At 39.5% G+C, this 14,490-nt stretch overlaps 1 protein-coding gene across 2 annotated transcripts in view; it reads right to left on the minus strand.

Moving 5' to 3' along the window:
- Positions 1-14,490, minus strand: part of KCNMB2 (potassium calcium-activated channel subfamily M regulatory beta subunit 2) — a 277,502-nt gene that overhangs the window by 23,763 nt on the left and 239,249 nt on the right. For both annotated transcript variants that reach the window (XM_005892492.2, XM_070372991.1), the window contains one exon: positions 1,810-1,980. In XM_005892492.2, the coding sequence (XP_005892554.1) occupies positions 1,810-1,980 (171 nt within the window). The remainder of the gene's footprint in view (positions 1-1,809; positions 1,981-14,490) is intronic.

Consider the following 14,490-nt stretch of genomic DNA (forward strand, 5'->3'; position numbering starts at 1 on the left):
TAATTGTGATTAGGAAGTAATGTACCCCGAATCGATGTTTCACTTCTGGATATAAACTGATTACCAGAGTGATTAGAAAATAGCATGTTTCTTTGCAGATTAATAGCTCTTCTTTTTGCTGGACATGTGTTAATAAGGCTCCCTTTTCATGTCCAATTTTGTACAGAGCCAGGATTCAAGCCCTGACCCCCTCTGGTGTGGCAAATTTTCTGGGGACTTGAGTGGTCAGATTTTGCTTATACAAGGAAGAAAAAAAAAGTCTTAGATGGTGCTAAGCATTTGTGAGTATTGGAAAACGGTTTTGGAATCAGTGAACTCTGTGGCCAGAGGCATCCATGCCTTCACTGAGAAGGAGTAGAGCTGAAAGCATCAGAGAAAGAGTAGAGCAGCCATAAATGGGAAAGATGACGCCTTAATTTTAGCAAATTACTGTGTTTCAACTAGATTTGCTTCTAAAATGAAAGTATTAATTTAAGTGGGGAAATGAATGCCACAAAATGGTTTGATTCTCTTTTGGATTGAAACCTCAGTTTTTCATTTGAAAGGGCCTCATTTCTTTAAACTGAAGCGTCATGAGACTTTCTTGATTAGTTAAGCAATGCTGGGCTTTCCCATGCTCAGAGTGTCCAATATGGACAACAGCTAGAAACACTGGGGAGTTTCATGGCTTACTAAGGAGGAACACACGTGCCAACTCAGTGTTTGTCTCTATCTGTTTGGTAAACCCAGGGGAAATACTTAAATAAGAAAAGTTCAAAATCTGTTATTTTAGAAAGTGCAAAGAACACCAGATTTGAGCTCCTTGCGATAATGTAGAGGGGTGGGATGAGGTGGGAGGTGGGAGGGAGATTTTAGAGGGAGGGGACGTATGTATACCTATGGCTGATTCATGTTGATATATGGCAGAAATCAACACAATATTGTAAAGCAATTATCCCCCAATAAAACTAGATTATTAATTTTGAAAAAGTGCATAGCAGTGTTTTTCAGCCTGTTAGAATCACCTGGGGAACTTTAAAAGTTACTGGTGACTGGGTCCCACTCCAGACCAATTAAATCTGACATTATGGAATGATGGTGGTGGGGCCTGGGTGTCAATATTTTAAAAAGATTCTCAGGAAGTTGAAATGTGCAGCTGAGAACTGCTAGTGTGTGGGGTGATGGAAGAGAGGGCTGTGGAGGAAAAGGAACGCGGGTGGAGAATGGACAGAGGTGTTAAGAGCCAAGAACAGGGATTCTGAAATTAACAGGATGTAGGTTTGAACCTTGGCTCTTCCTGCCAAATACTAAAGCTGGCTCACTAGTAAAGAATCCGCCTGCTAATGCTAGAGACCTGGGTTTGATCCCTGGGTTAGGAATATCCCCTGGAGAAGGAAATGACCATCCACTTCAGTATTCTAGCCTGAGAAGTCCCATGGACAGAGGAACCTGGCGGGCTCCAGTCCATGGGGTTGTAAGAATTGGACATGACTTAGTGACTGAACAACAATAATGACACTGCATATTAGATCTTTCTTGAACCTCAATTTTGCTAATTTTATGAGTATATATATACTTACCTTATAGAATAGTTGTGAAAATTTAAAAAGTAATGTACGGCAAGTCCCTGGCACATAGTAGGTGGTTTACACATAGAGCTATTTTTATCGTTATTATTAGACAACTTCATTGACAGTAGTATGTGCCAGGCACTGCTCTAAGTGGTTCATAGCAAAGAAGGTAAGAAAGAGGACCTCGGAATTGGTAAGCTGTGTGGGAGGATGGAGAAGGAAGACAAAAGACAGCATCCCAAGCACCCAGGGGTGTTACCTCTGCATGTATGAGCGCAGGAGTGTGATTCCCAGCAGAAAGTACATCATGATGGAGCACACCATCATGGCCAGTCCCAGGAGAATGGCCCGGTCCTCTCCTGCTTTCAGTGCTGTGACAGTTTTCCTTTTGTCCAGGAGGTCGTGGTCCCTGATTTTTTGGTAAATATTTCTGAGGTTGAAAATAATACAGTTTTACATGAAGTTCACAGTTAGTCACTACAGCCCTAAAGAATAAGTCTCTGCACAGGCCTTCCCAAGGCAGAGAGATCGAGAGGGGCCCTCCAAACCTGCCTGAGTGCAGTTGGACCCCAGCACGTGACCACTGCATCCCAACACATACACACGCCCAACCCTGAGCAGAAACAAGTCTCCCATCTTTACTTGGGGTGTATGTCTAGCTGTCAATACTTTTTCTTTTTTCTAAGTCTGAAGAAAGAAAGCAGTGCCCTCAGTTGTTTAGATAATGCTTTGGGTTTGTTTCCTTTGCCAACCCCCAGCTGATCATCACTGATCTTTCTATAGCCCTAATACCTAATGGAACATTACTTCAAATAAATGGCAACATATATCAGGAAACTATCAAATTAATGTTTTACTTTCCCTCGGTAGTAATAGACAGAATTTAGTCTGGTTAACATTCTTAAGCATAGGGTTGCTTAGAGCTCTGTTGACTTGAGATTTGTTAGAAATGTGGAGATGTCCAGTGGTGACCCAGCCTTCTTTTCTTGTATGGTAAACATTTAAGCAAGTTTACAAAAATGTCAGTCAGATCAAGGCCAGACTCCAAAAGTTTGGATAGTTTTATTACTATCTGTAAAATTTTTCAATGATTAAAAAAACAAAACAGATTGGAGTCACTGTCTCCTAGTTCAAAACCTGATTTCATGGCTTACTAGCTGTGTGAGCTCTACAACTTCCTTATTCTTTCTAATTCCTAGTTCCTTGAAAAGTGGATATAATGTGTAACTACACTGTTATGGTTAAATAAGATGACATAAGTAGGTGGAGAATGACTGACTTGAAGTATTTAACAAGTGTTCCCATATAAAAATGGTGTGGGGAGCTACAGCTTTATGACATGGACATCAGAACATCCCAAACTGCTGTTTTCTCCAAAGAATTCCTAAAAGACAGAATGGCAAAGGAGTGAATGAAGTAAAAAGCTTCTTAGTGGAGGGTTGAATTTGAAACTAGGTCTGAAGGAGAAGGCAGAAAAGAAGTGAAAAATTGCTGGAGGTGCTGGCTGGTGGGAGAGAGATGGGAAAAGTATAGGTAGGAAGGCAGGGATTCTGGGAAGGCAGGAGAGCAAGGAGCCATGGGGATCTTCTCCGGTTTCTGTTTTGAGAAGGGAGCTTTGGATTTTAGGGTGCAGGACTGAGTTTGGTGGGGGAGTGGCCAGTTTTCAGGGCCCGGGAATAGAGAGGAGGACAGATAGAATGATGAAAATGAAGGAAAAAACTCTTATGCCATTTTTATTTTAATCCTCAGATGAAAAGTCAACATGCATGAGACAGACTTCAGATTTTCCTTTCAAATTTTCATGACAAGTCACTCTGCTTGCTTGAAAAAGAACTAGAATCCAATGTGGAACTTTGCAGAGGAGGAAAGAGATATCTGTTATTTGTATAATTGTATGTATATTTGGGGCTTCTATTCAGCTTCATGCTCCAGGATGGCCTTACTGGAGTTAACAGCAGGCATACATTCTGGTGGCATGTTCATTCTGGGCTGGTTGTTAAGATATTTTGATTCCCTGCAGAAGGGTGAGAGCACCCACATAGCATGTTTCCAAAAGTGTTTAAGGAAGAGTATATATTAATTTTCTTTGGTGGCTTAGATAGTAAACAATCTGCCTGCAATTCAGGAGACCTGGGTTTGATCTCTGGGTTAGGAAGATCCCCTGGAGAAGGAAATGGCAACCCACCCAAGTATTCTTGCCTGGAGAATCCCATGGGGTGGCAAAGAGTCAGACACGATTGAGTGACTAACACACACACATATCAATCTGGTTACTGAAGTAAAAAATTAATCAATTAGCTTATTGTCATTATTATTTAAAAGTTTTCTTCATGATATAGTTTATACAAATTTTTTCCTCGAGGAGTGGGTCCTTTGTAGTAGGAGGATCATAGCTGAATAGAGGCCTTTGTTCCTCATCTTTTCATGGCCATGCCTTCCCAGCTCCTCCCTACTCTCAGTCACTCTTGGCCATTCTTTCTCCTCATCGAGTGGATGAGGAAGAAGCTCTGAGAGCCTGTCATTTTCATTACTCTCCAGCTCCCAAGCCCAGTGCTTCTGGACAAGCTGGTTTGCCCTGCCTCTGACTTCCACAGACTGGCCACCACCCATTCCCTAAGTTTCCCCATTCTTTTCTGAGATTTTATTTGGAAAATATAAGATTTATATGAAAGCTCTTAAACTTTATTCTCTATGAACCTGAATAAAAAAAAATCAGTGCCCATTCATCTAAAGCCAGACTTAGAAACAAGAAAAGGCCGTCTGAATGGCTTCAAAGACCTGCTGTAAAATAATAAACTGATGTTACTTCCCTGTTGTTATTTATCAACATGTATTTAATTCTAATGACTATACTGAGATTTGAATTTCTTGCAGGTGGAAGCCAGAAAGGAGGAAGCACAGTCTCAGATACAGAATAGTAGGCTGTTCCACTGCATCACTTATGCCAGTCTATACCCATAAAAAGACGCAGAGTAATCAGTCAGTTCTCTCACTAGAACAAGAAGCATATAAAAATGATTCAAATGGGTAATTTAAAAACAAATCACAATTTGGAAATAGTTAACAAATGTTCTTCACATGCTTTGGAATGTGTAGAGAAGAGGGAAAATGATTGGTTTCCACGCAGGCTAAACACATCTGGGAAATCAGGATATTATTCAGCAAAATGAACCTGGGTGAGTGAGATAGGACATACTCATGAAATTCATCAGTAAGTGATAATTGAATTAATGGGTAAGTTAAAGGATGAATGAATGATTTGAAGCAATAGAAAATACATAGTCCACAAACTTATTTTGAGTGCTAGTAATCTCTAGTTTCTGGGCATGTGGCCCTTACCCAATAGGAAGACCGACATGAAAAAAAAAAAAATCAACACAGGGTAGTAAACTCAGTGCCAGAGCCATTCACAGAGTGAGTGTAGAAGAGGAATAATTTTCCCAGCCTGAGGGATGAGGACAGGGAGCAAGGATTGAGGTCAGGGAAGCCTTGCTGGAGGAGAAATACCTTAAACAGAATATTCAAGATTGAATCAGAGTTAACCCAATGAGACATGAAGCCAAGGGCATTTCAGACAGAAGAAGTCACATGAACAAAGGATGGAGATTTACAACTACTTGCTGACTGCAAGAAACCATACCAGTTTTACCATTAGTAGGATGAGTGTGGGACAGTGAAAATGGGGCAAGTAATTTTGGAAAGGTAGTAGGTTATGAAGAGCTTTTGTAGCCCATTTAAGGAGCTTGGCTTTTACCCTTTAATTAATGGGAAGCTGGTAGAGGGTGACATGACAGAATTGAGTTTCAGAATGATCACTCTGGCTGAAGAGTGGAGATTAGATTAAAGACAGAACCAGACTTAAATCAGAAAAAAGAATTAGGGCATTGTTACTGCAGTGCTGGCAAAGGTTGATGAGGGCACGATGTAGGAATCAGGTGGGAGAGATGGAGAGAAAAGGATGTATGGAGAAATATCTACGAGACAAAACTTTAGGACTTGGTGACTGATAAAATATAGGGGATGACGAGGAAGTGAAAAAAAGGGTATAGTTTAGATTTATGCTCAAGAACTTGGCTTGAGTGACTGGGGAAATGGTAGAGGGTGTTACAGCAGGGGTCCTTATTTCCCTGTTCTTCAGGATTCCAAAGAGGGGACTTTTGTTGCCTTGGCTAAGAAGGGAGAGGCTGATTGTTCATTTATAGATTTTCTCCCTGACAGACATAGTGTCCTGAGTTCAGGTGAGGAGTGACTGATCTGATTGGTGAGATAAATGAGATCCTGACTGTCAGAGGCCCTGTCTACCTTTTGTTGGTTTGAAGATCACTGTTTATTGATCTTGTGGCATAATCCTTTCCCTATCCTCTTGCACTTGCCTTTGTTCAGGCCTGGTATAAGCGGCCTTCTATAAGCCCCAGGTTGGGGAGGGAGTGCCCACTGTCTGAGACTAAGTGGGTTAGTGAGGTGCCCCTCCCATGCCGAGTTGTCTTCAGAGCTGGGGGAAGGAACATGATGTTATATTTTGGGTATCAGGCCTAAACATCATGCTTCATACAAGGAAGCCTTGTATACTGGTTGTTACTCTGCCACTATGGGGGCTTCCCAGGAGGCTCAGCAGTAAAGAATCCGCCTGCAATGCAGGAGCTGCAGGAGACATGGGTTTGATCCCTGGGTTGGGAAGATTCCCTGGAGAAGGGAATAGCAACCCGCTCCACTACTCTTGCCTGGAGAATGCCATGGACAGGGGAGCCTGGTGGGCTACAGTCCATAGGGTTGCACAGAGTTGGACACGACTGAAGTGACTTAGCATACACGCACACACTGCCACGACTAACAGAGTGGATGATTCATCTCTCTTTGACCCTTTGTGTCTATTCTCTGTGAATCTACTTACGAGGGGGTTGGGGGAGAAATAAGAGAAGGTTAGTATAGTTCACTGAAGTAGACCTCTAAGGAGGAATGATGAGTATGGGGCACAACTACAAAATCAGTTTCAAATATGAGGGATATGCAACAGCAGGTACAGAGCAGGAATTTGAATTTGTTAGTCTGAAGGAAATCTAGCCTTGATATGTCCTGGAAAAGCAGTATATTTAAGCTCTGTTGGAGCAGTTGTGGCTTCATGGTTCATCCTGAACCATGAATAAATATGGTGAATACAAAGCAACACTTAAACGTGTTTGCAACAATGAATAGCACGTATGTGCAGTCTTTTCTACATATATATGGAGCATCCTGCCCAAATCCTTTGGGAGAATGTGAGTTATTCGTAAAACTACAAGGCCAATTCAAGTATAATAAAATATTTTGCATATAAATTTTGATTGTCCAATAAAGCTATATTTTTACCCCAAGAAAAAGTCGACACAATACGATTTTATTTCAAGTTCCATATTTTACTAGAAGCTTAAAGTCTGATGTTATTCCTATGATTTGTATTATTCCTATGATTCATAAGCAAATTATTTATGAGGCTGTACATTTACAAACTTGGACATAAAATGTGAAATGTGCAAAAATTTTTTTTCTCATTGGGCTTACCCATTTAAATTCAGATTACCTTGGTATTTAGCCTGCAGGAAGAAAACTTCAGGTTAAGGTAGGGTAAAGGTTTGTCAACATTTTAGTCTTCATAAGATGAAACATTTTCTGCCAAGTTCTGGGAATACAAAGTGAATAAGATGTCCTGAGGGAGTTGGGTGAGACCCAATCATTACAATGCATCATAAGGAGACTTATTATAGTGAGTACAGAAGGGAAGCAAGTCAACATGCTAGGGGCCAGTTTGATGAAGTTTTGGTTATTGAATGGCTGATGTACAAGATTAGCCCATTTGCCAGTTTATTGAAGGATTACTTTGCTAAATGAATAATTTGCCCACTTAATCACAGATTTGAAAAAGACTTATTTTAACGAGCATTGTTTTAAGTATAGTAAATTGATATGAGTATATTTTCTTATGAATATTTTTAAATGATATTTTAAAAGTACATTCAATTATATTCTTCTTATGAATATGTTCTTTTCAACAGTATTTTAAGATCTGTTTGATTTTTTTTTAAAGCTAAGTAAGTTTCCTAGGGAGGTTTATTCTCTTTATAAACATATTCTTATGAATATATTCATAGATGTATCTTTTGGAATCTGTGTATGAATATATTCTTCTAATATAGCAAAAATGTAGCATTTCACTTGGGAACCTTTCCATGTATAATGATTTTTTTTTTCAAGTCCTTTTTAGAGTCATTTGCTGTTTTGCTAACATTTTAGCATCACTGAAATTCTTGTGGCAAGTTTCACATTGACTACTTTGACAGATTTGGCAACTTTATCAATTAACAAAAATTTGTTTCTTTTAACTATTCATAAGAATACAGTCATTGATTTTGGTGGGAGTTTTTAATATCTTTTTCAAGTTTCTATTGTTTTATTTGTACAGTTTTATTTTGTCCTTTGGAAAAGACCCTGATGCTGGGAAAGACTGAGGGCAAGAGGAGAAGGGGGAGACAGAGGATGAGATGATTGGATGGTATCACTGACTCAATGGACATGAGTTTGAGCAAACTCCAGGAGACAGTGAAGGACTGGGGAGCCTGGTGTGCTGCAGTTCATGGGGTTGCAAAGGGTTGGACATGACGTAGCAACTGAACAACAACAGTTTTGTCCTTATAACAAAATGTTTATCTGTCTCTGCTCTTGTCCTGTTATTGAAACAGGAGGGATCTGGATAGAGCAGGTGGGACCCTCTCCTGGGGGTAAAATGAAGAGCAGAATCAGCGTAATGCAGTCGAACTTTCTGATCCTAGAGAGAGGGAAACCCAGGGGCAGAGAGGAAAGGAAACAAAGAACACAGAGAGCAGTAGGGCATGGCTGGGTGGGGAAAGGGGAGGAAGACCAGAGAACAGGGGAGTCTGGAGGCAGAGGGTGTCTGGAACACAGACAGAAGGGCAGACAGGCAGAGAGATGGAGGGACAATGATTGTAGAGACTGAGAAACAGAGGGTCTGAAGGCCCCAAATCTGGGTTCCCTGAAGCCTTTTGGTCCCTGCTAATCCATAGAACTGTGTTTTTGGTGCATAACTAAATTTGATAAATTCACCAAAAAGGTCAATTTGCAAATGGATTAATATTTGGCAAAATGGCTATCATTGTATTGGGCATTCCTTGAACTGGGCAACTGGTGGATTGGTGATGGATTTATTGACTCAGGACTGTGATTTATGAGCATACATGTTTTGATTTATGAGCATAAATGATTTTAATTTATGTTTAATAAAACCAATGTGGCCATGACTTGGTTTAAGTGGTGATGGTTAAAGGGTCCAGTAAGAGACTGGATTAAGTCTCCAATGAGCAAACAATTGATAAGGTGAATAGTATCCAGACAGAATGTGAGAGGATAGGGTAGCTGAATGTGGTTGGATTCCAGCATCCAGTGGGTGGAGGATGACAGGTAGTGAACTCATTAGATAAGCAGGGTTCAGAGATAAAGGGTCTTATATGTCTTCTGAAGTTAGAGGAGCCACTAGAAGAATTTAGTAAGAGAGTGATATAATTAGGTTGCACTTTAGAACAAGGGTCCCCAACCTCTAGGCTGCAGACCTGAACCTCCTGTCAGATCAGCAGTGACATTAGATTAGAAATAAAGTGTACAGTAAATATAATGCACTTGAATCATCCCCAAACCATCCCCACCTTCCCAGTCCTTGGGGAAATTGTCTTCCAAGAAACCAGTCCCTGGTGCCAAAGAGGTTGGGGTCTGCTTCTTTAGAAAGATGCCTCATGTTAGTGTGGTTGACAGTTTGGGATGGTTTATACCTGGAGGCTAAGAGACTGGTTCCGAAGCTCTCCCAGCATTTCTGATGTTAGATAAACAGGAGTTGAAAAAAAAGAGGTGGTAGAGGAGACGAAAGTTTAGATCCAGACATCATTTGTATAACCATGAACTGTGGATTTTAATGAGACTCTTTAGGTTGTCAGAGAAACAAAACCTAGCTAGCGTATTAGAACTAGGAAAGGGCAAGAAGACAGGTCTGCCAAGGGTCACAAAGCAGTCAGAGAGGTGAGGGGCACAGGAAGGTGTAGGAAAGAGAAGGAAGGAAGGTGTGAATAAAGAATTATGTGTATTTGAGGGAGGCCCTTCAGAAACATAACCATAATAACCGTAATACTTAGCACACTATTTATATTTATGCCTCTCTGGCCCAGTGAATATTGAGCTGCTCAGGAGTGAGAGCCAGAATGCATTCACCTTTGTAAGCTCAGTCTCTTGCATTTATTATACTCACAAAGTATTTTCCTTTTATGTGGGCTAGAAATGGCTTCAATATGCTTAGGTTGTGAGGCAGCCAGCACAGGGAGGCTCCATGGCCAAGTGAAACCAAATAAATCAGAGAACCATGGCTAGAAGAGACTCCTGGCTTTTCTCTTCCTATCAGCACCCACTGCATTTTACTGCTAATGTATTTAGTATTCCTTCTAGAAAAATGTCAAACTTCAATGGCACTGAGAGCTTTAGTTTCCAGACTTCAAGGAAAAGTGCCTTCTGTTAGGTACTAGGAAGTGAATCTGTGGGGAAATGGATTGCTGAATGCCAGCTGAGCTGAAAGAGGCAGAGTTGCTATGTATCTCTGCTCCAGGAGCACTCGGTCTGTCATCTCATATGGTCGAGCTGGGAGTGGCAAGGGTTCAAACAGCTATTATTCTGCCTTCTGCCCGCCAAAGTCTTCTGTGTTTTTGAGATGTGTGTATAACCTCATCTTCTACTAGTTCCAGATCTCATGGTTTTTTTTTTTTTTCTTTGAACTAGTAGGTATATATATATATATATATATGGTTCAATTTGATTAATTATTATTCTGTTTTCATTCTTTTAAAGTATATGTTCCTTTGGGAGAAATGTGCTCATGGGAACAAATGACAGTCATGCTTAATAGAGTCATAAAAATTAACATAAGGGGTTTTGTCTATGAACCTAATGTTATTATTGTCAGCTTATTAATTCACAGGAAATCTTAGTACTTTATGGATAAGAGAATAATGATGAGAGTAAAATTATGGAAACAAAAGTAGAAGTTCTTTGTTTTTACTCCTGCCTTTAAATTACCAGATCAATTTCCCAATGATACTTTAATATCTAATCCTCATTTCTTTTTACCTGATCCATTAACATATTACATTTGATACAATTCTTTAGTGAAAAATATAGAAGGAATAGAAGATTATGTGAATCATTCGCATAAGATAGGATATCCTTGTAACCTAAAGAGCCTTTGAGAAGAGACTTTGTGTTGACCACATTACTTGGCTCTAGTGCAACAGTCGGAGAAGGCAATGGCACCCCACTCCAGTACTCTTGCCTGGAAAATCCCGTGGATGGAGGAGCCTGGTGGGCTGCAGTCCATGGGGTCGCTGAGTCGGAAATGACTGAGCGACTTCACTTTCACTTTTCACTTTCATGCATTGGAGAAGGAAATGGCAACCCACTCCAGTGTTTTTGCCTGGAGAATCCCAGGGGCGGGGGAGCCTGGTGGGCTGCCGTCTCTGGGGTCGCACAGAGTCGAACACGACTGAAGCGACTTAGTAGCAGCAGCAGCAGCAGTGCAACAGTGATAGAAATAATTTTAAAAATAGCTAGAATGACTCTACATATGGAAATAAAAATATTAAAAAAAATTTTAATATTAAATTTTAAAATTAAAATTAAAAATATTATGAAAATATAGTTCAAAGAACTTATGGGTCATAGAATAAAACATGATAGAAATTAGGATTCGTTTAGAATTGAATGAGAAGAAAACCTATATAGATCAACTATGTGGGCTACAGCTAAAGCAAAACAGATAGAACTACATAATCTAGAACTACATAGATGTTTATATTAGATAAGAAGAGAGCTTGCAAATTAATGTGCTAGGCATCCAATGTAAGGAGTTATTAAAAGATTAATAGAATATATTAAAAGAAAGTTTAAGGAAGACAACACGAGTAAAAATAAATGGAATAAAAGATGCATTATATTAAAGAATCAATGAAATCAAAGGTTAATTTTTGAAAAGACTAATGAAATGGACAAACCTCTGATGAGAATAAAAAACTAGAAAAGACTCAAATATCAGGCATTTAAAAACCAAAGATATAGATACAGAATGAATTAGAAAGATGATAGAGGATATTAAAGACAACTTTATAGCAGGATATTTTAAAACTTTGATATATAATTTACTCAAATATATAGGAAATTTTTACTCAAATATATAAGGAAATTCCTACAAACTTATGGCTTATTGATACTGCTTTGAAATAACTGGAAAATCTGAATAGTTCTAAATCATTAAAAAATTGAATCAATACAAAATATCCTCAAAATGGAAATACCAGGCTCTGATGATTTATAGGTAAGTTCTACTTATATTGTACGAATCGTTTGGAGAATCATATTCAGAGAAAGACTTGGTGACATAAAGACAGAAATTTACCACAAATTAAGTAATAGCTTTCATAAAATTTCAATAAGAAATCATAAGAGTTTTTTGGGAAGTAGGATAGGAATGATTGGACAAGCTAATTCTAAAAATGTATATGGGAGTGCAAACATCTAAGGGTAGCAAATACAATCCTGATTACAAAAGAACAAGGCGGGTGACTTTTGTTCCAGAAATCAAGATGCATTATCATGCTAAAGTTGGTAAGCTCCGGTGTGGTGTTTGTCTGAGGTAGACAGAACGACTGGAGGGACAGAATAGAGATGCAGGAACATATCCATGCATGTGTGGAAACCTAATACAGGATACATGTGTACTTTTAGATCGTGTGGAAAGGAAAAACTATTCAATGAAAGGTGCTGAGCAATTGGTTTTCCATACAGAAAAAGAGGTGCCTAGTTCACACCACAAACAAAAATCAACTTCAGGTGATTAAAGATTTAGTTGTGAGAGGCAAACCTACGGCTGTATGTAAATTACCTGTACCGGAGCCTACCCTTTTGAACTTGGGATAGGAAGGGATTTCAGAATGCTCAGAAAATTGCTGACTGAGATCATACTAAAATTAAGAACTTTTGTCTATGAAAAGATATCATAAAGTGAAAATACAAGTAAACTGGAAGAAGCTATTTGTACACAATAAACAGACAAAATGTTAACAGAGACTTAACAAAAGTTTTTAATAGTTTATGTATGTACATGTGTGCTCAGTCACTTCAGTTGTATCTGACTGTTTGCGAACCTGTGGACTGTAGCCCACCAGGCTCCTCTGTCCATGGGATTTTCTAGGCAAGAACACTGGAGTGGGTTGCCAGGCCCTCCTCCAGGGGATCCTCCTGACCCAGGGATCGAACCCGCATTTCCTGTGGCTCCTGCATTGCAGGCAGATTCTTTTACCACTGAGCCAAGGAAGCCCCTTTTTATAATTTATAAGCATTTAAAATTATTGCTGCAGGAGCATTGGTCTCAGTATTTGGTCTACTATACTGTCAGGAAAGGAAGTCTTATTGCTATTTCTCTCCTCCATCTCTTTTGCTTCTCCTGGAACACTTATTATTCACATGTAACTCTGATCCTTTTTTTTATGATTTCCATCTCTTTATACTTTCTCTCTGGATTTTGAGATATTTCTTTCAGTTTATCTTACAGTTCTCTCATTTTGTTTTCAGCCATTCTCTATGGTTAACATTCTATCTTCTATTAAGTCTTTAAATTAAAGAAAATAGAGGCTTTTATAAAGAATTCCTACACCAATAAGAAAAAGACAAAAATTCAGTAGAAAAATGGGCCACGTTATTGAACAGGCATTTCACAGGAAAGAACTAGGGAAGTACACATGGCCTTATTAATCTGAAAAATGAGAATTAAAAGCACAATATCCTCTGGATAAATAAAAATTAAAACCCCCAATAAACTGCGGAAAATTCCTAAAGAGATGGGAATCCCAGACTACCTGACCTGCCTCCTGACAAATCTGTAATGCAGGTCAGGAAACAGCAGTTAGAACTGGATGTGGAACAACAGACTGGTTCCAAATAAGGAAAGGAGTATATCAAGGCTGTATATTGTCACCCTGCTTATTTAACTTATATGCGGAGTACATCATGAGAAATGCTGGGCTGGATGAAGCACAAGCTGGAATCAAGATTGCCAGGAGAAATATCAGTAACCTCACATATGCAGACGACACCATGCTTATGGCAGAAAGTGAAGCAGAACTAAAGAGCCTCTTGATGAAAGTGAAAGAGGAGAGTGAAAAAATTGGCTTGAAATTCAACATTCAGAAAACTAAGATCATGGCATCTGGTCCCATCACTTTATCACAAATAGATGGGGAAACAATGGAAACAGTGACAGAGTTTGTTTTTTTGGGGGTGGGGCTCCAAAATCACTGCAGATGTATGAATGACTGCAACCATGAAATTAAAGGGTGCTTGCTCCTTGGAAGACAAGCTATGACCAACCTAGACAGCATATTAAAAAGCAGAGACATTACTTTGCCAACAGAGGTCTGTCTAGTCAAAGCTATGGTTTTTCCAGTAGTCGTGTATGGATGTGAGAGTTGGACTATAAAGAAAGCTGAGCACTGAAGAATTGATGCTTTTGAACTGTGTTGTTGGAGAAGACTCTTGAGAGTCCCTTGGACAGCAAGGAGATCCAACCAGTCCATCCTAAAGGAAATCAGTCCTGAATATTCACTGGAAGGAGTGATGCTGAAGCTGAAACTCCAATACTTTGGCTACCTGATGTGAAGAACTGACTGATTTGAAAAGACCCTGATGCTGGGAAAGATTGAAGGTGGGAGGAGAAGGTGACAACAGAGGATGAGATGGTTGGATGGCATCACTGATTCAATGGACGTGAGTTTGAGTAAACTCCGGGAGTTGGTGATGGACAGGGAAGCCTGGCATGTTGCTGTCCATGGGGTTGCAAAGAGTTGGACATGACTGAGCGAGTGAA

This window comes from Bos mutus, chromosome 1 (genome assembly GCF_027580195.1).
Source record: "Bos mutus isolate GX-2022 chromosome 1, NWIPB_WYAK_1.1, whole genome shotgun sequence".
In the NCBI taxonomy this organism is placed as follows: domain Eukaryota; kingdom Metazoa; phylum Chordata; class Mammalia; order Artiodactyla; family Bovidae; genus Bos; species Bos mutus.